At 46.6% G+C, this 24,768-nt stretch overlaps 1 protein-coding gene across 18 annotated transcripts in view; it reads left to right on the forward strand.

The window, feature by feature from the left end:
• PSD3 (pleckstrin and Sec7 domain containing 3) overlaps positions 1 to 24,768 on the forward strand; it is a 590,582-nt gene that overhangs the window by 429,021 nt on the left and 136,793 nt on the right. For 3 of the 18 annotated variants that reach the window (XM_060407088.1, XM_060407094.1, XM_060407091.1), the window contains one exon: positions 8,766 to 8,949. The exons of the other annotated variants lie outside the window; for them this stretch is intronic. In XM_060407088.1, coding sequence (XP_060263071.1) covers positions 8,766 to 8,949 — 184 coding nt within the window. Of the gene's footprint in view, positions 1 to 8,765; positions 8,950 to 24,768 lie in introns of those variants that run through there. 18 annotated transcript variants of the gene reach the window in all.

Below are 24,768 nucleotides of genomic sequence, written 5' to 3' on the forward strand. Positions count from 1 at the left end.
CTGATGCAAACTTACAGGGACTGGGACGATTGGTCCCCTCTCTGGCACATGGTGGGATTTCCTCTCAAATAGGAAGTTGTTTTTAGTGAATAACCTGAAATCAACAAATGGCCATTGAGTCACATTTTCCCCATTTTTCCTTGAGATCTGGAAAATTTAAGGAACTTACCCAGAGGCGTATGTTCAGTCAGGGACGAAGCCAAGATGTGAACAGTCTGCTTGGCTCAGAACCGCTGCACTTTGCTGCCGTTAACCTTGGAGACGCCACCGCTACAGTCTCGGCCCCCCTGGAATGTGGAGGAAGCAGAGAGTGTTAAGTAGAAATCTACTGGGTTGGTTTGTTTAGGTTTTGTTTTGTTTTTTTTTTTTGAGGTTGCACATTTCCAGCTGATCTGGTTCCATAGAAACCGTGCAGATGTTACTAAGGACTCCTTTGGGGGTGTGGCGATAATATAACCAACAGTTTAGGGACACTGTGTTTGAAACAGTCCTGTATCTTCCCAGCGTCAAAAAGTCTGACTCGGTTTGCGAAGCTAATCGTTTGATCCCCTTTGGTGTGGATAGTCCAGCCTGTACTTGTTTTAGAATGGACCAGACTCCTGAATGTACTCCCAAGATTTTTCTAAATCCTTCAGGAGTTCACTTGAGGGTAAGCTGCTGTCACTCCAGACTCCTCCCTAGACGTTCTGTTCCTGGAAATGTCCTTCTGAAGCCATGGAGTACAGCTTTGGTCTTACAGGGATTTACATGGTTTCTTTCTGTGTTACTTTTTTTTTTCCTTTGGTTGGAATTCCAGAAAGACCTTGCTGATTGAGAAGTTTAAAATAATACTCACGTGGAATGGGCAGTTTGGTGTACTGTTCTTTCACGAATGAAAGGCAACGGTGAGTTTGGAAACACAAGCAAAAATGTCTCCGAATGAGCCCGCTCCCCTTGTGACCCACACAACCGCCGCGGCCGCTCCGAGGCTGCGTGTGCTGGTACCCTGGCCCCTTCCTGAGCACCCTGCAGGCCGCGGCAGGGGACCAGTGTGGTCCCCGAGTTGCTCAGGGAAGCCTGCCTCGACTCCTGATGACCAGGCCTGAACCTGTGGGGACGAGGCGTCCATCATGGTGGCACATTACTGTTCTACATTTGCTGGTGTGGTTATTTGATTGTTTTTGATGACTAATTCTTTGGTTGCTGTCTATCTCAGTGTAAGACCAGCGGGAGGAGGGATCTATCTGGTTTGGTTAAACATTGTATTTCTAGTGCCTGACGTCAGTAATGAAGGAGATCGTAGTGGTGAATGGACTTAAAGGGGTGTTTCGCTTTTGCACTATAGAGCTTATAGTTACTTCCATGTAACACCAAGCGGTGACCATTTTTGGTGAAATTAAATATGATTTGAAATTATTAAAGGCCGATAGACACTGAGAAGTGACCCAGAATACTAAGTGAACTAATCAGTGAAATGGAAAATGAAAATTTGTGGATTTACAGGACTTGCTGATAAATGAGAGCGAGGCAGCAAAAACTGGTGCTCTCTCTGCCCTAGTCATTTTGGGGTTTTTTGGGAAAAATGTACTGTGATTGGCTTTGCTTCTTACTTAGAGAATAATTTGTCATTGGTGTGAAGCTCCACAAGGGCAGCGATGTCTGACCTTTCATTTCCTCCTGGACACTGTGCCTGGCCTGCCTTAGGCACTTGGGGGATATTTGTTGAGTTGACACGAAATGTTATTAAGCGATTATTATGGGCAGGTTTATTGGACTGGCTTCTGGAACAGCATATTTTCTCAGCACTGACCGTCGTGTCGACTGCTTTACTCACTAGTGCTGGTTTGCTGACTGGCCCCATATGAGGAGGACGAGGAGAGACTGAAGGAAGAGGCAGCCACTGCGGGCTGGTAGGGGCTGGTTTAGTACGCAAGGGAACTCACCAGGCTTGTCTCGAGTGGCCGAGAGACAAGCCGATCTCTGCGCCTGCCCCCAGGGTCTTAAAGCTTATAAGGAGACTTACCTGAGTTCACCAGGCAGGCTGTCCAGATGGTCCCAACACCACCTGTCTCACGGCCAAGTGCTGGGGCAGCTCCTAGTGTGGGGAAGGCAAGCGAAAGGCACATTTCGAGGACCGGGGCTGGGTGAGGAGTTGCTGATCGCCTGGGCCCAGCCCCAGGGTCAGCCAGTAGACATGTGCTTTTGATGACCTCCTCCAGCAACTAGAAGAACAGCTCTGGGGGCTCCGAACTGATACCACTTCTGTACCTGCATTTCATATGTACTTTGAGTTGGAATAAAGAAGACCTCCCTTCCAAGGATTTAGTGTCTTAGTTACACACGGTAGATTTCTGCCCCTCCAGAAGGTCTAGTGGCTTTCAGACAAAGTACTGTGTTTCTTTTCCCTGTGATAGCTTGAAAAGGTCCGAGCCGAATGTGGCAGCGTCAGCTACACAGAATTACGTCTTATGAACACAAGGATGCAGCTTTCCATCTTTGTTTTCCTGGGCTTCTAAATAGGAAGTGTAATAGATGACTCTTGTCTAAATGTCTTACGTGACTGGCTTTGGTTTATGAGGGATAAATAATGATTTTTTTTTCCAAGGTTGGAGCTATTTCATGCTTACAGGGTGTTTTCTTCCCCACCTGGCAAGAACGTTATTTAATTTTAAAGGTAAGAAGTTTCTATTTAAAGACTTTTCCCCATCCAGTTGCTTTGTATGTTCGAAGAACAGATGGAACTAAAGCCTGTGAATATATGGGCCAGGCTGAAGGCCGCTGGAAGGACGCAGCTGTCCTTGAGGGTCAACAAGTCAGAGGTACTTTGACCTCCGGCTTCCCATCCCCAAAGACAGCAACTGTTCATTAAGTTTGGGCTTAGTTAACATTCCAGATAATGACTTCTGAATGAAGGAAATCTTTAGCCCCGCTTCTGGACAGAACTTTTCACTTTTGTGTCCACCTGAACGGGGGAAGGTAAGCACTCATCATGCCTCTATGAGAAGAGTCAGCAGGTAAAAGGAAGGGGCTGTGAAGCCAGCTCCGCAGGCTGGGATTGCAGGACAGAGGGGCCCGAGGGCAGGTCTGTTCTGGTCGGGGGGGCAGTCTGTGAGGTGTGTCTGATCTGCCAAGGTGGTAGATTGGTGACACGTGGCAGCGGGTTCGGGCTCAGACTCAGCAGAGGTGGGGCCAGGGGAGCCTGCCTGAGGCCTCCTGTGGCCGGACCATGGGCCTCAGCATCCGATCCTGCCTTGGAGCGCTGGAAGCCTGCCTCCTCTGCTGGGTTCAGAATTGGTCCGCAGACTGGAGGAGGATCAGCAGGAAAGCCTGGAGAAATAAAGCAGGGAGTAAGTTTTTATCTAATCTATTTCTGAAACCATTTGTTGTGGGCATGTACTCTCAGTGGCTAGGGTAAAATAGATACCATTCTCCACAGGGTTCCCTAGCTTGGTGGTCATGTTGCTGAATGGGAAGAAATAGGACCCGAGGATGGCAGGATGCCTCACTCCTGCCACGTCATGGGCAGGAAGCTTCCACACGTATTCCAGAGCCAGGGCGAGCTCCTGAGCTGCTGGGAGAGTCGATTTTTCAAGCCTCCTCTCTGTACTTATTCCATGAGTGGGCTGACCTCCATTCACTTCTAGAGTCAGTCTCCTCATACTGGATTTCCCATTTCAAGGTGACCGTTTTAAGCTTTATGGCAGTGTGAAAAGATGTGTGGCTGTAGAATGTTTAGTATCAAGAAGCAGATGGCACAGGAGGAAAGCAGCTCATATTGGACAGAAGTCTCAGTTCTATTACTTGTTATGATGCCCCAGGCAGGCCAACTTGATGTTTCCTGGGTCTCAGGAATCTCTATCTATAAAATGAAGAGACTGAAGGGGATCATTTCTAAGGTTCCTTCCAGCTCTCCCAGTGACATGAAGTGCACATGAATGGTCCAGAAAATAAACCATTTATCAGCACCTTCGTGACAGTAGCACCAGCCTCTTGAAGATGTTGGACTCTGGGACCCTGACTCCCAGATCGGGGCTCCACACTTTACTCTGCTCAGAACAGGCCAGTGTGATCGGAAGAACCTGGGAGAGCCCAGAGACGCTTTCACATCCATCACCCTGTTCAGAAAGCAAGCCCAAGCTGGTTTCCTTTTGTACCCCTCCCCCGCCTCTCTTCCCTCCCCAGCCCTCTGTGGGTTGAGGACAATTGGGATGTAGAATTCTTGGCCACTTTGGCTTCTCTCCAGAGTGCATAAGTCAGCCTGCAGCCTTTTCCACTAATGTTTTCATAAAGAGGAAGGCGCATCGGCCCCGTGCCAGTGTTGTCGTCGTCTGCCTCATCGGAGTCTGTAAGCCCTCGGCTCGCTGACACCCCGAAGGCGCCCACTGTTGTGCTTAGGGTGGTCGAATTTCCCATTGCCCCTGCCCCGCACCCCCGGCTGTGTGCGAGCTGTATGCTAGGGGCCTGGTAGCATCAGTGCTGACGGTACCTAGCAGGCACAGGTGAGCAATGTATTATCATCGCCGTTTAGTCGCTTCAGTCGTGTCCGACTCTTTGAGACCCCTATGGACTTAGCCCGACAGGCTCCTCTGTCGATGGGATTTCCCAGGCCAGAATACTGGAGTGGGTTGCCATTTCCTCCTCCAGGGGATCTTCCCAATCCAGGGATTGAACCCATGTCTCCTGCACTGCAGACAGATTCTTTACCGCTGAGCCACCTGGAAAACCTGAAGCAATGTATTAAATGGAGTTAAATTCTTGGGGGCTCTGCTTTTTAAGAGCTTTAGAGCTTTTCTGTTGACCGTTAACTGAGACACTTTTTAGAAGCCTGTTAGGACTTAACGTACCAAACGGTGTCTTCAGTCAGAGAAAACCTCAGAAGATGAACTGTGGATTCCCAGCCTTCTAGTTAATGGGCGTAATTAAATCTCTCCTACAATTTCTATTTGGTGTGGAAGTCACCTTTATTTTCTGCTAAAGCTTTTATGAAAAGCTCCTTTGTACTTTATAAACAGCTGCTGCTCTCCAGGAGGCCTGCCTCTGTTTCATGGCAGGCAGGCTCCTCTGAGAGGCTGGCTGACGTCTAAAGACAGTCAAGCCTTCTCAGAGCAGGACGGTCAGGACAAGGCCAGAGTTAAATACTGCATCTAGTTGGGAACCCCATGTGTGCCCAGCACTGCAGCTGTGCGTGATGGAACTGAGAGGGGAGGAAAAGTAGACGTGTTCAGAAAGCAATCGGAAAGCCACGTTGTTTAAATGGTTTTCAAGACGTGCTGCAGTACGTGTTCACCGTGTCCTTGTTTATGGAGCAAAGACTGCGAACAAAATGCCCAGGCTGCTGCATCTGCATGCTGGAATACTACACAGCTCTGAATCAGGACGAGGTAGGTTTATGTGTGCTAAAGCAGAATGCCCAGTCTGATGCATCTATGCTGGAATACTACGTAGCTCTGAATCAGGGTGAGGTGGGTGTTTGTGTGCTGAAGTAGAACGTTTTTTGATGACCAGAAAAGAAAGGAACAATACTAGATCATGCTTTCATCGATAGCCGTAGCCCATAAGAAGGAAGAGGGTGCAGGCACCCCGTCCACGTGCGCAGCGTGCATGGACGAGTGATCTCGGAGAGGATGCCTCCGAGACCGGCCACAGGGTGTGTTTCTGGGCGGAGGCACTGGGGGCTAGTGTGGGGCGGAAATTTCGCTGCCTGCTCTATTTTACCTTTAAGCAAGAAATCTGTTTTGCATCAACTGTATTCGTTTTTCAGAAAATAAAAATTATGCTGAATTTTCTTAAAGTGACATGAAATACAGTGGAGAAAGGAAACGTCCTGTGTATTTAAGGAGTTTGTTCGACAAGTAGTCACGGAGCTCCTGCTCTCTGCATATGCTACTGTAGAGGCTGTGATGCCAGGGGTGCCCTGCCAACAGGAGATGGCAGTCACGATGGACCGTGACGGGGTAGAGGGTGGGGCTGTGTTAGGAGGGTGGCCAGAGAAAGTCCCTTGGAAAAGGTAACGTTTGAGCTAAACCCCGAATGATGAGAGCCAGGATCGGGGTGCAGCAAGAGTGCCGGCGGGAGGACCCCCATGGGGACCGTTCAGGGGAGCCTCGGCCAGTGGGCGTGTGCGGGTTGAGTGGAGGCCGCCATCTGCAGGGATGAGGACCCGGCCTGACTGAAGGGCTCCGTGGCGCTGGGCAGGAGCAGGATGGACCCCGGTTGGCAGGTGGGGCTGAGCGCAGGGCTCCCGCCAGCTTGCGCAAACGCCTCCCGTTTGCTGTCCTGAGGCTGCGGAGGCGGGCCTCTGTGCTCTGTGTCCGCAAGGAGACGGGTGGAAGTACTGGGGGTGCAGGGAGGGCAGAGGAATGCTGTTCTCTCCAGACTCAGTGAAAACATCCGCCAGGCTCCTCTGTCCACGGAATGCTCCAGGGGTTCTTCCCACTGCAAGGACCTGCTGGGTCTAAAAAGCAGCCCCAGTGTGAGGAAACTGTGTGGTCATGGTGGGGGGTCTGCCCTTACCTTGCAGGCTGGCTTCTCCCACCTGTGAGGTGGGGGTTCTAGAGTCCACACTAACCCGGCCCTCAGGGAGTGGTTGAGAACCAAAACGAGGTAACACGTGCTGCCCTGTAAAGCAGAAGGTGTTCAACAGGGGAGGGTGGTTACTAGGAATGATGCTGCAGGAGTAATAATACCAGCTGAGCCCTCTTTGGATAAAGATGACACATTTGGGCTGAGATAGGATATTTCTGCCAAACTCCCCAGAAATCAGGTTGTATTGTCACAGATTCCATTCCTGCCCATGCTAGCACATGGTTCCCATTGTTTTTATGTAACCTTTTCAGTGGAGCAAAGAAAATGAAGTTCATCGGGAGGCATGTTCTAACTCCTTATTATGCCGCCTGGCAAATACCCAGACCATGCGCTGCTTTTGCATCTTGTTCCTTGTTCGCGTCTGTGACCCGTTGAAGCAGGGTCTTGTGTCTGCCACCAATACCTTAGACTTTATATTTTGGCTCTGCTTGTTGGTTCCTCCATGGGCTCCACGTCAAGATTTTTTGTGTTAAACGGAGACACTGGTCTATAGAATCATCATATGCTTAAGTTAGAATTTTGCATGTTCTAATCCAGCGACTTTATCATCACTTTTTATATCTTGGGAACATGCTTCGTAAAGTATAAAGTCACTGCAGGATGTTTTTAATTTAAAGGATTTAGTAGCTTCAGATTACCTGGGAAGAGAGGGAAGTTTACCTTAAAGTAGCCAAAAATGATGTCATAGACTCTAAACTCGGTGTGTTCCTGAAGGGGAGGAGAGCTCCCCGATCTTCCAAAATCTGCTACCTTATTTTAGACCAGATTCTAGCAAGATTCTCTGATGTCTTTTTTTTGCGTGTTGCAGAGTTAAAGCATCACGTGCTTCAAGGGCAGGGGATGGGGAGTGAGGAGGCCGGAGCGGGCTGTAGGGAGCGATGCCGTGGGGCTCGGTCCAGGCAGCACCCGCCAGGCCCACTGCCAGCGGAGGCGGAGGCCCCCAGCTTGAGCACTGCTCAGGCGCCTCGGGGCTCTGCTACGAACTGGACAAAATTTGTGTCCTGAGTCATCAAAGGAAAGATCAGACTTGAGGAGGGGGGTCGGTTGAGGCAGCATTGTCTTTCCAGATTGGCATTTTACAGACCGTATTAAAATGGCATTTATATTAATATTAGCTCTGAGACCTCCTTTATTTGGAGGCTTCTGTGGCCAACCCTCTTAGCCATGGGATGTCAGATAAGTGAGGTGTTGCAGTCCTGAGTATTATACTCAAAACTTCACGTGTCAGGAACTATCATCCTCTGTTCTTCTGTTAGCTTCGGGGGTCTCTCACTCGGGGGGCTGCATGCATTCCTGTGCCAACAGCTTTTCTAGCTCTTGGGAAGGCCTCTTGCTTCTTATTGATCAGAGCTGGCTTTATCTGTCTCGCCCTAAGCCATATTTAAAGCTAACCTGTGCGAACCAATTGACTTTTTTTTTTTTTTAAACTTTCCAGTCTTAGAGGGAGGTGGCATACCATCTTTATTCTGGCTTTCTTGTACGGGCTGACCACACTCCTGGTTAAATGTCTGGCTGTAGTAGTAGTCTAAGGCTGTAAGAAACATTTAATTCTTCAGAAAGCAGTGCAGTTTGAGTTACTGTTAAACAGCGTGTGGCTTGAAAGAGGGAAGAGAGGGAAAGCAATGTTTGTTGGGATGGCTTTGTGGCTGTCATCCTTGTCCTCACCTGGAACTGACTGACTGAGCCGCTTGATGCCTAGTGTTGTTGTTGTTGTTTTTTTTTTTTTTCTATCTGGAAATTCATCTCTCTTACCACCCCACACGGTGCCTCACATTACTCGAGACTTTGATTTGTGGTCTCTCTATTTTGTTGTTGACGTTAATGAGCTTGCTGCACAATCGCAGGAGAGATAGTGTTGCTATTTGGAATGTTAATGAATTGCTCGCCTGGCCAATTGCCATTTGTTCTAGTGTGTGAATATGAATGTGTGTGTGTGTGAGTGTGTGTGTGTAACGGGGAGAGACGAGTAGCGAGGCTGGGACTGCATTTTTTTTTTCCTGTTCGCAGCCAGTGACGTGAGCTGTGCCTGGAACAATCAGACCCGCTGCAAACGGGGTAGTTGAAGATGCTGGGGGAGGCAGCCTGGTGTTTCTTAGGCTGAGGCGATCTCGGCGCTCCGAGCTGCTCAGGCACGACCCGGCAGAGCTCCTCCAGCTTTCAGAGCCGTGCAGCGGCTGGAAAGTGCCTTTGTATTTCTCCAGACCCCTTCCCTAGGCAGCCTTCGACATGATTGGCGTGAACAGTGTTCAGAGTGCCAGCAAGGTGCGGGTGAGGACCTCGGGCTCTGTGAAATACTCCCGCGAGGATTCCATCCGGCGGCAGTCACACCGCTCAAAGTCCATGAAAATTTCCAACTCCTCGGAGTTTTCTGCCAAGGAGACCAAGGTAAAGACACACCGCGTTCAAGCGTGCGGACGGTCGCGTGTTAGGATAATGAAACCTGCTATGGTCTTTGCCAGCGTCTAATGTGCCGTGACAAAATGAGCAAGTAAGGCACCTAAAATGGCTCTAGAATGATCAGGTGGGATCAGGTGAGGGGGCAGGTGTCTGGCATGAAGATGGGGGCGTGGGTCAGTTTGGTAAAGAGCCAGTTGGTGGAAGATGAGGGCAAAGCAGGGCTCAAAATGAAACGAGAGCGGGGAAGTGCTGGTCGGCAGATCGATCGTGGCTTCGTCTCAGAAAGGTTGCCTTGACAAATGACTTGTCAGGGCAGGGTATTTTTAGAGCATCAGGAAGACAAAGACAGCGTGTGTGATTTCATCGTTCAGACAGGTCCTCCTGCCGTCCCTCCCCCAGCTCCCCTCTGAGCGTGTGGAGGGCAGACCTGGTCCTCTTGTACTCCATCCTGAGCTCGCCCAGAGCCTCAGGTGTGTGCGATGGGGAGGACGGTCCTCTGCCATGTTCCTTACACACATGTATGCCGATGCTGTGCCTCCGTGAACCACTTGTCTTTTTGCGACTGTCTGTGAGATAACATCATCTCTGCTTGCCTGAGATGTGAAGGGGGTGATTACGTAGTGAGATGGGCTTTTACTCCATGCAGTATATTCTTGAGAGTCTTCCCACCACCATCTGTGTGAGCAGGGTACTCAGAAACACTCCCACTCCACAGGTTTAAAAATGGAATCGTGGAATCATGGGATTTCAGAACTCTGGCTGGAGCTGTAGACGGTTCTGCTGGGGACTCTGAGGTTTGAGGTGTGCAGGGGACGCTTCAGGGCAGAGCTCAGTGTCAGTCTGTCCCCTCACAGAGCCTGCCAGCCCCCGTCTGTGGCGTTTACCTTCTGAAGGACTTGAACAGTAACAAATTCCCCTCCACATATGGCCAGGGTGGAGGCAGGGGGCGGAATGCCTCATGCAACTTTAAAAACATGTTGGCTTCTTAACGTTCCCCCCAACCCCTTAGACTGTGGCACAATGGGCTTTAATCCCGGCTATCATCAGGAGATTTTCTAGTTAGAGTGTCTTCAAATGTAGCTCTCTCCTCCTCTGTATCTTTTTAAAGCTCTAGCTTTAGGTAGCAGTGTGTCTTCACCGTCGTGTTAATGTGACCTGCATGAGGATGTATTGCATTCCACTGGAGCTGTTAGGAGTGGTGTGATGAATCGGTTTCCTGCTGAGACAGACCTGGACAGCTTATTCTGTTTTTAAGTAACTTAATGTATGTGGGCAGGTATGTGATTCTTAACAAGCCTCTAAGACTGGCTTCTAATTGAGAGTATTAAGAAGCACCTTTAGCTTTTGTTTTAACATGGACGTTACCTGCAGTATCAGACCGTCGTCATCTGCCCCCAGTCCTGGTGATAATGTAAGCATGGACATACTAGTCTGTGTGCCCAGAACTCTGGTTGCGTGCTGTCGTGTTGGAGTCTGGCATACATGCCAAATGGAAGGACATGCTATCGTCTCTGTATGTCACACAGCACAGGTTCTCCTGTTTGATTTGATTCTAGGCAAGAGAAAGCCAAGCATTATTTTTTGGGGGGAGGGTGGGTATTGCAAGCATTTCAGAAAGTGAAGACTCTAAGAGAGATCTGGCAGAACTGTCACCATCACATGGTGCTTTGGAGATTAGAGTCAAAGTCGTTTAAATTCTGCTTTTTGAGGCATACGAAGTTCTGGAGAGTGCCTTAAGAATGTTCCCACTATCTCACAAGAGATATTTTTATAGCATTATGATTATGTAGTCTTTTAAAATTGAGTCCCAGAAGTAGGTGGTTAGAAAGTCATTAGAATGGGAAATTAGATAGATGAAACTTAATCTTTCTCTAGCCATGTTTTATTCCCTACATGAAGTAAACTGAACAACACTATAGGCTTTTACCCTGAATATGCTGAACCAGACTACATTACAGATGTGTATAAATACATACCAGGATGAACTCCTGTGCACAGGGTACTCATTTTACTCCCGGGGTTAATAATCAGAATTCTCATCCACCTTGCCCTTTTTTTTTAGCACTTAAAATCAAATCAGTGTTTCTTCCTGCTAATCATGTAAATAGCACCTTTTCATTATCTTGACTTCATCACCCGAAAGGCAAGATGTCTAATCTAATAATCAGAAGAAATACCAGCCCCCCCTGAAAAGCAGCCCGTAAGGCACCATCAGCTTGTGCACGCTCCTGGGGTTTACCTTTGTGACTCTGGGACTCGGGCTATTTCTAGAATCGGTGCCTCATTGTCGTCCCTGGTCAGAGTTGGAGCTCTAACATATTTGTTGCAAGCTTTATAAAAATGTGTATGGCATTCATTAAGTGTCCCAGCAAAGTTCGGCTTGGAGCCTGTTTCTCCAGGAAGCGCCTGCTGTTGGGAGGCACTCGCGAGGCTCCAGGCCACGAGGAGGCAGCGCAGGCCTCCCAGCTGTCGGCCCAGCTGGTTGCTCCGCTTCTGACAGAAGTAATGTTTCAGAATTAATTTCTTAAAGGCAAATACTGCAGAATTTGGTATGTGCCGTGAAAGATGATGCTGATGAAGCCTCTGCCCTGCCAGTTATTTCCACATTTCCCCCTGGATCCAGTCAGACCTCGAATGGAAATTATTTCACTATTGCTTAGTCTTTAACTTGAGTAAGTCAACCCTAGGCTTAAAACATAAATCTGTAAAAGTTCATGCTAATAATATCACTTTTTTCCTTCCATATCTCTTGCCAAACTATGCCATACATCACTGTGTTTGTGAGTGAATGTGCCATGCAAGGTTGAGCTCCTGAGGCATCCTTTAGAAATAGTATAGGCTGGAGATTAAACCAGGAGTTCTCTAGTTGATTATTGCCTGGATTCAAACGAACCATTTAAAGCTATTCAATAGTACTGCAAAGAAATAAACTTCTCCAAGAGCGAAACTGCAGAGTAAAGCCCCTAGTCCTTCGGGTGGTGCCAGCTGGAAATGGCAGCATTTGCTCTGTGCTGGGGGCAGTGTCCGGGTGGCTGGCTGGGGTTTTGCTCACTGGTTAGCAGTGTGCCCCTGGAAAGGTCACTTCTCTTCCCCAACACGTACCTGTGAGGAGCAGGGGTTGGTGAAATGATACCCTAGTGCTGAGCAGTGGTAACTTTTGAGACCTCGTGGGCATGGCTGAGGGTTCTTCCTCTGAACAAGGAACCTAAAGACTTGTTAGATGCAGGGAAGGTGGGTTTATATGTATTTTGAATAAACTTCTCCTTTTGCTAGGAGTTAACCATAAAGGCATGAAAGGAAAATGGAAGTGCCTAACTCATGGCTTTGTGAAATGCACCGCGGTGGCGTGAAAGGCACGGTCCATCCTGTCCTGTCCTTCCGCAGGACCTTTGCTCTAGTGTCGTGAGATAGATGTAAACGTTCGTCCTCTCTCCCTCTGGGAGTCAAATCTATGCACAAAGGAACCTGTAAAAAATCATTACAGTGCCCCTTCGCAACCTGAAATTTTTCTTGAGAGGCTTGTGGATTGTTGTCATTCTTCACCCACTCTTTTCTTGTTCTTTAGACTAAGGCTTAGAGCCTTGGGAAGGAGATTCTGGTTAAATGGGTCATTTATATCTGTCTGTTCAAACATGCAGTTCTCATATAATACGGGGAAAATCCTTACTCAAATTGAAAATTTTCCTGCAAGTGTTTTTTTTATACTTTTTAATTCTTATATGGAAGTAGCTCATCTTTTGACCTTGTAGATGCATCCTTCCAGTTGGATCCTCTCAGAAGGACAGTAGATCTAAGCTGTCAGAATTAGGGTCAGAATATGAGTAACATCCCCCGTTACTAGTTATCACCGTGGCACATGAGAGAGTCTGAGCGGACATGTCTTTTGCAAAGTCAGTCTGGTTGTCCAGAAATACAAACAGCTTTGTCTCCAGATTCTCTTTTTCTTATATTGGGTCTATGATCTTCACGCCAGAGTCACTTCTTGTGATTCAAGAAGTTCTGCTTTTCCCTCAGGTGTGATTCTGCCAAACTGATACATTTTGACGTTTTAATGTGATCTTTACTCAAAGGAGGTCTTAAAATAGCCAGCACCTTCTGGAAGGTCCTTCTGCAGACTACGTAATTATCAATAGCTGTTTAACCTTTTTAAAGACTTGAGTCAGCCTTGTCCCCAAATAGAAACTTTCACCACCTCTAGTTTTATTTTAAATTATAAAGCTAGCACAGTGATATTGGTTTTTGTTGTTGGGTTTGCTTTTTGGATTTTCTTCCAGCCCCTACCTCCCCCTTCCATAAGCCCAAGTTGTTTCTGAATTCCTCTGATCCTGCCAGTACTTCCATGTAAACTAATATCTTTTTAAAGGATGGTTATTTAGGGTGTTAAACACACTGTGCTCATGAGGAGGGGGATTTGTTGACCCTTGAATGAAATTAAAAGCAGATCTTCACTATTCTCCTGTTAACCAGGTTTCACTTGTTCAAGGTGCTGGTGGTTTGGACTTGGTTTGCACATTGTTAGAATGATCCCAGTGTCTCACCGCATTCTTGCTCTGCTGCGTTTGTGCCTTTCTGTTTGAACACATTCTCCCAGGGATGGTGTACTCAGCAAGTGTTTCAGAGCTTCCAGGCAGTATCTGAACATTGTAAACGAGATGCTGGTCTGGGCCGTCATTCCTGGCAAGCTAGTGTAACACTCCTATCAGAATCAAGGGGAAAGAAAAAAGAAAAATCTATGATATAGTGTTAAGAAGGGGGTTAAGGGAGACAAAAATGCTTGCATTTTTAAGATAGTCCTTGCTGAAGATGCTCATAGGTTAGTAGCGTGGTGATAACCTGAGGTTAACCATCAGGAGCTCTTGTGTGGGAACGTGCAAGGCCACCGATGTCTTCCATTCTCCAGGACCACGCCTTCTTTTGTTGAAACGTGTTGTTAGGTTGTGCTGGTGGCCTGCTTTAGATGTCAGGGGTTGCATTCAGCTTAAGGACTAATGGGGATGCTTTGGAGAATGTTTTTTATTTACTCATCCCTAGTGATATAGAAACCGTGGGGAGCCAGCAAGGTAGCTCCTCAGTAACTTACTATGGGAGTTTCTCTTCTGTCTTGGACTTGGACTTTTAGTTAAGGTTTTTGAGCCTTATCTTATCGTTCAAGCCGTTCACTTTTTGAGAAAATCTGATCTGCCATGTTCTGATGGTACAGCCTTTAGGTTCACACACAGATCATCGTATTTCAGTGAGATTTGTTTTTTCTAGGTAGATTATTCCAAACGCTTCATGTCACAGTTTTTAGGGAAGTAACTAGATGAGGCCCTCTTCATACCCTGGCTTTCCTGACGTGACCCTGGATGTAGCTGGCGGTTAAGTGTTAGAATGTGATGCACACAGTGCAGCTGAAGACATTAGTGTTTTCCTATATTCCTATCTGGCAAGCCACATTTGTGTTTGATTCTGGTAAATCAGATAAGGTTCTATAGCCCTCCCACAGTTGATAATCTCCTCCTTGTATCTAGGTGCCGTGTAGTGGGTCAGCCTCAACTCCACAGCTGGAGAACCAAGCAGGGTGTCAAGGGGTTGACAGCAGGCAGCAGAGCTCCCCCCTGGACACTGGAACCCCAGCAGCCCTAACAAGAGAGTTCTGTCTGTTGAGCTTTTATTAGTGTTTTCTCCTAAGACATCGTTGCATAAGTGAACCAGGAGGGTTGAGGTCTAGCTAACTGACTAGACCTGATAGACAAGGGGCGTGCTTTGAGAGAAGCAGCTCTTTTCTGCCACTTAGAGGCACTGATAAAGTGCCAGCTTTGTTCTGATTTATGACAGTTCTCTTCCTCAGAAGGCTTTCTAAAAAGCAGGTGAAATAGAAAGGCTCTGCAGAATGCTTTTATTGTGATTGGGCAGTGCTTTGAGGGGGTTTTGTATGCCTCATCAACCCCCTGCTGTGATCTCTGAGATCGTGATTAAATGGTATTTATATGCTGCAAAAGCGTAACTCTTAAACTTTAAGATAACAATGTGCTTTTATCTCTATGCCTACATAAATCCCACTAAAATGACAGTAGAAGGGTCAATCTTCAAGGCCACAGGGAAGGAAACAGAGTCTCTCAAGGAGCCAACAAAGTTCAAAGGATGTGCAGCAAATAGACTTGTTAACCGCAGCTAGAGCTGAAACTCAGGGCCCGCAGACCTGGAAGCCCCACAGGACACAAGGAAGGCATAGGGATCAGAGTCATTTTTGGGGGCAGTGGGTCAAACAGAAGGATCCCTCTAAATCCTCCAAAATTAGTAACTGGACCCTCTAGACACCTCCTGCATCTTTGTAGAGCCTAGAGACCATATCCCCCATCTTCTGAGGCTCCTCTCTGAGACTCTGGGCTTAGGAAGTCAAGCTCAGTTGGGCTCCACAATCACTGCAGATGGTGACTGCAGCCATGAAATCAAAAGACACTTGCTCCTTGGAAGAAAAGCTATGACCAACGTAGACAGCATGTTAAAAACCTAGACAGCATATTAAAAAGCAGAGACATTACTTTGTGAACAAAGGACCATCTAGTCAAAGCTATGGTTTTTCCAGTAGTCATGTATGGATGTGAGAGTTGGACCATAAAGAAAGCTGAGTGCCGAATAATTGATGCTTTTGAACTGTGGTGATGGAGAAGACTCTTGAGAGTCCCTTGGACTTCAAGGAGATTCAAGCAGTTTATCCTAAAGGAAATCAGTCCTGAATATTCATTGGGACGACTGATGCTGAAGCTGAAACTCCAATACTTTGGCCACCTGATGCGAAGAACTGACTCACTGGAAAAGACCTTGATGCTGGGAAATACTGAAGGCAGGAGTCAAAGGGGACAGCAGAGGATGAGTTGGTTGGATGGCATCGCTGACTTGATGGACATGAGTTTGAGCAAGCTCTGGGAGTTGGTGATGGACAGGGAGGCCTGGCGTGCTGCAGTCCGTGGGGTCACAAACAGCTGGACACAACTGAGCGACTGAACTGAACTGAGGCCAGTAGTGGGATTCCCACACTGAAAATAGAAGGCAATGGCACCCCACTCCAGCACTCTTCCCTGGAAAATACCATAGATGGAGGAGCCTGGTGGGCTGCAGTCCATGGGGTCGCTAAGGGTTGGATACGACTGAGCGACTTCACTTTCACTTTTCACTTTCATGCACTGGAGAAGGAAATGGCAACTCACTCCAGTATTCTTGCCTGGAGAATCCCAGGGACAGGGGAGCCTGGTGGGCTGCCGTCTATGGGGTCACACAGAGTCGGACACGACTGAAGCAACTTAGCAGCAGCAGCAGCAGCAAGTGAAAAATACACACATTTCACAATGTGCAGTGTCTTCCTTCTCTCCTCACCCATGTTACTTGAAGTTACTTGAGAAAGGGAAGGCATGGTATCCAGCACACAGGAAATTTAATGGCAGAGACACAGAGGGGACCCCTGGGTGACAGGAAGGGAAGCCTAGAACAGCAGCTGTGCGCGAGACAGACACCCACTGGTTGAGCCTGGAAGGCAGACTGGAGGGTCCCCAGGATACTCCCAGCAGCACCACTCCAGTCTAAAGTGGTGGGTTTCTGTCTCCCGCAGAGCTGTTATACTAGAGCTGCATGGAGAGGCAATTCCTCTAGGCTCTTAGAAAATGAAGTCAACCACAACAGCAAAATGAGGTGATCATTAACTTTAGGAAAATCATATAAAGTTCACAAAGAAGCGACTGTAGCCAGGTGCATGCATAGCTCCGGAGTGAATTGTGTCTGCATCGTCATAACAAGGTGGGCTCTGAAAATCGTTACACCTCTAAATTGTGATTGCAATATTATTTTAGTGGGAGGATTGGGGATGGAGTGGGGAGGAAGAATGTACTGTGTAAGAGAGAGAACAGAGAGCTAAATGCTCTTTTCCAGAGTTCCACAATTGAAGGTCAGTAGTTCATATTGAAAATAGAAAAACAAACAGGGAATTGAAAGCGGTTAGCCCTGGGTAACAAAAATCTAAAGCAAATAAATCAAAGGATTGTTATTCATTACATGTTGTTGTCTAGTCACTAAGTTGCGCCCAGCTCTTTGCGACGCCATGAGCTGGAGTACGGCAGGCCTCCCTGTCCCTCACTATCTCCTGGAGCTTGCCCCAGTTCATGTCATTACTCAGTGATGCCATCCAACCATCTCATCCTCTGCAGCCTTCTTCCTCTTTTGCCTTCAGTCTTTCCCAGCATCAGAGTCTTTTCCAGTGAGTCAGCTCTTCACATCAGATGGCCACAGTATTGGAGCTTCAGTATCAGCAACAGTCCTTCCAATGAATATTCAGGGTTGATTTCTTTTAGGATGGACTGATTACATTCATTGCATGCCTTTTGGTAATTTTGATTATGAAAATGATAAAAGTTTGAAAATGAACACGTGAAATGGATAACATATATAAGTACACGTGAGACTGGAATAGTTTTCATTGACTAGAATGATTTATGTATCTTACCTTTGTGTTTAGCAAATACTAAATAACAGGGGCTTCTTTTTTGAAAAGTACATCTTTCCCCAGAAACTATATTCTAGCAGTTATAGAACTAAACCATGTTCTGCTGGTTGCTGCCAGAATCTTCACTCTGTAGTCGAAATGTTAAAATACAGTCCTTTCTTGGGAAAGAGTGCATTGTCTTGAGGTTGCCCTTGTTACTTATTTTTATGGAATAATTTCCATAGAAGATGTGTTTTGTTTTCATGAAAATCCTGCAGTTCTAGGTGGGTTTTCCAAACCTCTTTTGAAAATTTTCCAATTCGTGAAATCCCAAAGCCTGGTAGCCAGTACATTAGATTATTTAATTTGCCTGTATCGATTGTTTTGGATGAAATCTATTTCCATTTGGTTTGTCATTACTTTGTCTAATGCATGGAAATGACAGGGAACAAATGCCATGCCTGGGGTTCTATCTAAATGTCACAGTCCCCCAGGAATCATTTTTACAAGCCAATTATGAAAAGAACTCTCCATGTTACTCAGCAGTTTTTAAACTGCATACATTAACTTTATCATCATGTCCATAACTGTTAAATATAATTGATCATTTTCTCAAGTGTTTAAAAACATACTGCATGTAATTTACGAGGTCACTTAGAATTTATATTTTCTTTATGTTAGAAAATGATGAAGCTTCCTGCACTATGGTGCGTGCCTGCAACTTCCCAAAAAGTAAGGCTCACCAGCAAGGGGCTCCGACAGCAGATCTGGCCAGTACCATCCAGAATCCTCTTTGAAAATATTGGTTATTGTTACATTTTTTTCAAAAGCATGGCTTGGCTATCCAAAATCCAGACAAGTTTTTGAGAAGTAAATCAGAGGATTAGTTCAGTTCAGTTGCTCAGTCATGTCCGACTCTTTGAGATCCCATGAACCGCAGCACACCAGGCCTCCCTGTCCATCACCAACTGCCAGAGTGCACCAAAACCCATGTCCATTGAGTTGGTGATGCCATCTAGCCATCTCATCCTCTGTCGTCCCCTTCTCCTCCCGCCTTCAATCTTTCCCCAGCATCAGGGTCTTTTCCAGTGAGTCAGCTCTTTGCATCAGGTGGCCAAGGTATTGGAGTTTCAGCTTCAACATCAGTCCTTCCAGTGAACACCCAGGACTGATCTCCTTTAGGATGGACTGGTTGGATCTCCTTGCAGTCCGAGGGACTCCCAAGAGTCTTCTCCAACATCACAGTTCAAAAGCATCAATTATTGGGCGCTCAGCTTTCTTCACAGTCCAACTCTCACATCCATACATGACCACTGGAAAAACCATAGCCTTGACTAGACGGACCTTTGTTGACAAAGTAATGTCTCTGCTTTTTAATAAGACTGTCATTACATTAACTCTTTGCAAGCTATCAGGCTTTAAGAATTGCTACATTAAATCACACCTACATAATGTTTTTGGACATTAGTTTTTGTGGTTTTTTAACTTTTTATTTTGTATTGGGATATAGCTGATTAACAATGTTGTGATACTTTCAGGTGAATAGTGAAGGGATTCAGCAGTAATATAGGGGGAAGGGATAGTTAGGGGGTTTTAAATGGATATGCAACAAGGACCTATAGTATAGCACATGGAATTCTGCTCAATGTTATGTGGCAGCTTGGAGGGGAGGGGGCTTTGAGGGAGAAAAATTATTAGTTTTTAATGCCTGCATTGGTTTGAAGATGAGGGTCTTTTCAGAATATATAGTATAATCTTTCCATTTGGACTTCAGTGAATTCTGCTTGTGATACAGGTCCTCTTCTCAGCAGGGTTTTGATGTAGTCACAGCAAGTCCACCTTGGGAAGGACATGAGTGTAAAGCAGGGAATAAAAACTTGGGCTCTGGAGGCAGCTAGGCCTACGTGTGAGTTCCAACTTTATCGCCGGGACTCTTTCACTGTGGAGAATTGCCAGTTCAGCAAAGATAAAATATGAAATGCTCAATTAAACTTGAATTTCAGATAAGTAATAAGTAATGTTTAGTATATGTGTGTGTGTATACACACACAGCTGCACACACATATATACACACACACATACACGCACACATATATACACACACATATACACACACAGATATACACACACAGATATACACACACAGATACACACACACACACACACACACACACACACACACACATATATATGCTGTATATGCTCAGTTGCGTCTGACTCTCTGGGGCCCCATGGACTCTAGTCCTCCAGGCTCCTCTGTCCATGGGATTTTCCAGACAAGAATACTGGAGTGGGTTTCACTTTCTCCTCCAGGGGATCTTCCCAACCCACGGGTTGAACTTGCATTTCCTGTGTCTCCTGCATCTCCTGCGTTGGCAGGTGGATTCTTACCACTAGCGCCACCTGGGATGTTTCATGCCAAGTTTGGGGACATACTTATGCTTGAAGAAAGTAAGTCATTGTTTATCTGACTTCACATGTAACTGGCTTCCTGCAGCTGGCAGCAATGTGCCTACTCTAGAGCGTTGATCTCGCTGAAATGGAGTAAATCAGATGTTTCATAGGTTGTAGAGAGTTAAATAATAACATAAGTGCTCAGCATGTTGCAGCTCAATAAATGTCATCTGTCTGGATGGTGTCCTCTCGCTTGTCAGACACCCAGCCTGGCACGTCTGAAGCAGGACCGGCACTGCAAAGCGCTGTTCGCCGTCCAGACTGGATTTGTCTTGGGAGGAGAATCTTCTAGCCTGAGTGGTCAGAGATGTGTACCCCCGTTGTTCTAGGTTTTGGAAAAAGACTTGTATAACTGAGACTAGTTCCTCTGTCCCGAAGTGGAGACAGGAAATGAAAGCCTAGATTTTTTTCAGGGGAAAAAAGGTCAAGGATGAAACTTTAAAGGCTTTGGAATTGTATTTTGGAAAAAACTTTAAAGACTTTACAACCTCCCACCTAATAACACTGTCTTTACCCTCTCTGCCCGCCCTCCCCTCCCCCAACATCTGTAAAGCGGGAATAATACCCCTGGGTGGTAGTGAAGAGTAAACAGTCTAATACACTGCACAGGTCCCAGCACTTGCTAACTGCTCAGTACACGTTGGTTTTTGGTGTATCTGTCTGTGATATCCACTTGCCAATTTGATTCAAAGGGAGGGATCTCCCCAGGCCCCGTGTGTCTGGGGTGGGAAATGGAACCGGTGGATTCTAGGTACGTCCTCTGTGTTCTGTAAAGCTGAGCGGGACAGGCACCAGCTGCACGGAGCAACATCCCTTTCACTATGCATCGCTTTATGAAGTGCAGATGTTTTCACGCTGACGGTTTCATTTCATCCTCATGATTCTGTGAGGTAGATTGTTGCTATCTTATTTTCACAGATGAAGCCACCAAAGCCCTCAAGTCACACAGCTGATGGAAGGGGCCGGTTTGATGCACTGCCTCGGTTCTGGTCCATTGTCCCTTGCTCTGCACTTAGCCTCCCATCAAAATCACAGTGTCAGGCTCATCACCACCGAGCTATTGTCGTCTCAACACCTGTTCTTAAAACACATGCTGTGGTCAAGACAATCTGTGAGGCCTTGCGGAGACTAAAGAGAGAGAGGCTTGATCACACTTGCAAGGAGTACAAAATATAGTATCATCTAGGTTTTCCCTCTTCATGTTTCAGAGCCTTGTTGTGGTGAAGGGGCTTGCATAACGCAGTGAAGGTTTAAGCCATGCTCTGTAGGGCCACCCAAGGTGGACGGGTCATAGTGAAGTTCTAACCAAACGTGGTCCACTGGAGAAGGAAATGGCAACCCACTCCAGTATTCTTGCCTGGAGAATCCCATAACAGTATGAAAAGGCAGAAAGGTACAAAACCAGAAGAGGAGTCCACCAGGTTGGAAGGTATCCAGTATGCTACTGGGGAAGAGCAGAGGGCACTTGCTAATAGCTCCAGTAAGAATGAAGTGGCTGGGCCAAAGCGGCAACAGTGCTCAGGTGTGGGTGTGTCTGGTGGTGGAAGTAAAGTCCGATGCTATAAAGAATAGTGTTGCATAGGAACCTGAAATGTTAGGTCCATGAATCAAGGTAAATTGGACGTGGTCAAATACAGGAGATGGCAAGATTGGACATCAACATCTAAGTGAACTAAAATGGACAGGAATGGGCGAATTTAATTCAGATGACCATTATATCTACTACTGTGGGCAAGAATGGAATAGCCCTCATAATCTGATGCTAAAGCTGAAGCTCCAGTACTTTGGCCACCTGATGCTAACTCATTGGAAAAGACCCTGAGGCTGGGAAACATTGAGGGCAGGAGGAGAAGTGGGCAACAGAAAATGAGATGGTTGGATGGCATCACTGACTCGATCGACGTGAGTTTGAGCAAATTCTGGGAAATAATGGCAGACATAGGATCCTGGCATGCTACAGTCCTTGGGGTTGCAAAGAGTCAGACATGGCTTAGCAAGTGAACAACAACTAGGTTTTTAGTTGCAGAAGTAAAACATTCGTGGTGTGGTAAACATTCAAATAGAACAGCAGCTTATTCACTGAAAATTCTCTCTCCCGCCTTGTTCCCCCAGTTGTCTTCTACACAGGAAATCACAGGCAGTGGTTTCTTCTGTATCTTTTCAGAAACATTGTGAGAACAAATGTATATACATTTTTTACACAAAGTGGGAGCATAGCAAACAGACTGTTTTGCACCTTTGTTCCTTTAACAATATATTCTAATACACCTACCCTATTTTTAGCTTAAACGACTCAGATACTAATGGATAGCAGTCTTATCTCTTGTGCGCCTGTTGAAACTGTCTCACCCCAGTTTTTTATTTGTGCTTGAGGTATGTGAAAACGGGGCATCCTTCTCTCGCAGTTTAGGGAGACGATCTGAAGCACCTCCAGTCTGCACGCTGGCTCCCCCAGGCCCGGTCACACCAGCCTCACCAGACCCCCCAGTCTCACTACAGCTCCTGTGGCTCTCTTCAATCCTTCCCCCATTCAGTGCCCGGCAGGTCACCCTCCTGCTAAAATCCTCCAGTGGTTGCCCAGCACACGCAGAAATGACCCTGTTCTCTGGTTGAAAACCATGTGTGACCTGACATCTCTTTGCCCACGGCACTACCCCCGCCCGGCCCCGGTGCCCTGGCCACGCGGGCATCCTTGGCCCCAGACCCACCCGGCTGAGCGATACCAGAGTGCCCTCCCTGTGTCTCCCCATGCTGCTCTGTCTCTCTCACCCTCAGTTTGCTTGCAGGGAGGCATTTTTAGCTATTTAGACTAAAGCTACTTTTTGAGTTACCTTATTTGTAATTACCTTATAATTATCTGGCAACCTCCCAGAAAATGAGAGAATCATTTTTTATCTTTTTGTTTTCTTATTCTTCTCTGTTTCTACCCTCACTGAATCTAAGTTCTATGCCTGCGTTGTTCACACTAGGCTTTCAGTACCCGTGTTAATATCTGATGCCCTGACCACCTGACAGGCAGTAGAGACTCAGCTGACTTGAATATACAAGTGACTGGGTAAATAACTTTTTTTCTTTTTCAAGATGACTGCTTCTTTAAAAAAAAAAAAAAATCCTTGTTGCATATCTATTTTATTTGTTTTTTCAAAACTTTCTGACCATACCACAAGGCATGTGGGATCTGAGTTCCCAGGCAGGGACCAAATCTGAGCCCCCTGCATTGGAAACGTGGATTCTTAACCACTGGACTGTCAGGAAGTCCCAGGTAAATAGTTTTAAGAGATTTATTTATGCAAGATCATTACCAGTATTACAACTGTTATGTTATATTGTACTATTCATGTGGCGAACAGAAACTGGTCTTCTAATAGTTATGAAAAGTACTATTCTGTTTAAGTCCTTATAATACACTATATACAATACTATTATAGAAAAAAATGCACTCTTATCACTGTGTAGTAGTTATAAAAATTACTTTCCCCTGGCCTACCAGCACTTGTTAGGATAAAGTGTGTATCGTGGTTACTGTACCCTGGAGCCCTACAGTAAGGGCAGGTCAAGCAGGCATGCCCCTGGGCCGTCGGCGATGTAGATGGCAGACGCACGGCAAGTCAGAGGAGGTGGGAGGGCTGACTGTCAGCGCAGGCGCGCCGCAAAGCTCAGTTTTCTCAGCTAAGAATGCAGGATCATGGATATCTTTCCTGGTGAAAACATCACTTTTAAATGAGCTGAATAACAAGTCCTGAGCTAATATAATTGAAAGTAAAAGGCTATGGAATGAAAGATTGTGAATAACATTGTATTTAAGCTGGTAAACTCTAACATCTAGTAAGTTTTTAACAACAAAGCATTTATTGGAGTTGTAAAATATATTTCTCAATTTATATTACCCTAAAGCATCACATGTATACTGCGTATATTCTTTGGTGCAATATGTCTGTATCTGTCAGTATTGCATTGTGATTGGGCAGGCACAGGCACAGACTGGCTTCAGACAGGTCTGTCTTCGGGCCCTCAGCTCTGCGGTGTGATCTTCGACAGGATTACTCAACCATTAAGAGCATTAGGTGTGTCATTTCAAAGAGGAGGCATAATAATACCTCATTAATACAGTCGCTGTGAGATTAAATGGAAGCAGCTCTCATAGCTCGGTGCCTCACGAAACACGGCCTCGTAGACAGCTGTCTTATCATCATCACCGGGGCATCAGTACTGAGAAATGGCTTGAACATCATCACAGAGGCACAGAAATCTCTCCAAGGGAAGGATCACATACTCGAAGCGTCAGTTTCCAACCACAAACCAGGACGTTTTGCTGTTAACTGTTCTCTATCTAGGACTCCCATGGATCCTTCCCTGCAGTTTTCTAATAATTTCATTCCTATCCGAATTTCAGCCCCGACGTCCTGTTGGATAACACGGTTAGTCTGCCCACAGTGGGCTTCAGCCCCGACGTCCTGTTGGATAACACGTTTACTCTGCCCACAGTGGGCTTCAGCCCCGACGTCCTGTTGGATAACGGTTACTCTGGCCACAGTGGGCTTCAGCCCCGACGTCCTGTTGGATAACACGGTTAGTCTGCCCACAGTGGGCTTCAGCCCCGATGTCCTGTTGGATAACACGGTTAGTCTGCCCACAGTGGGCTTCAGCCCCGACGTCCTGTTGGATAACACGGTTACTCTGCCCACAGTGGGCTTCAGCCCCGACGTCCTGTTGGATAACACGGTTACTCTGCCCACAGTGGGCTTCAGCCCCGACGTCCTGTTGGATAACACGGTTACTCTGCCCACAGTGGGGTGTTGTTGTTGTTGCTCTTTTTGTTGTCACACTTGAAAATTCGTGAGCCTTGTATAATTTATACTTCTAGCTACTTCTGAAAAACAACCAGAGCCAGCCACAGT

The sequence above is a fragment of the Ovis aries genome, chromosome 26, assembly GCF_016772045.2.
Source record: "Ovis aries strain OAR_USU_Benz2616 breed Rambouillet chromosome 26, ARS-UI_Ramb_v3.0, whole genome shotgun sequence".
NCBI classification, from domain to species: Eukaryota; Metazoa; Chordata; class Mammalia; order Artiodactyla; family Bovidae; genus Ovis; species Ovis aries.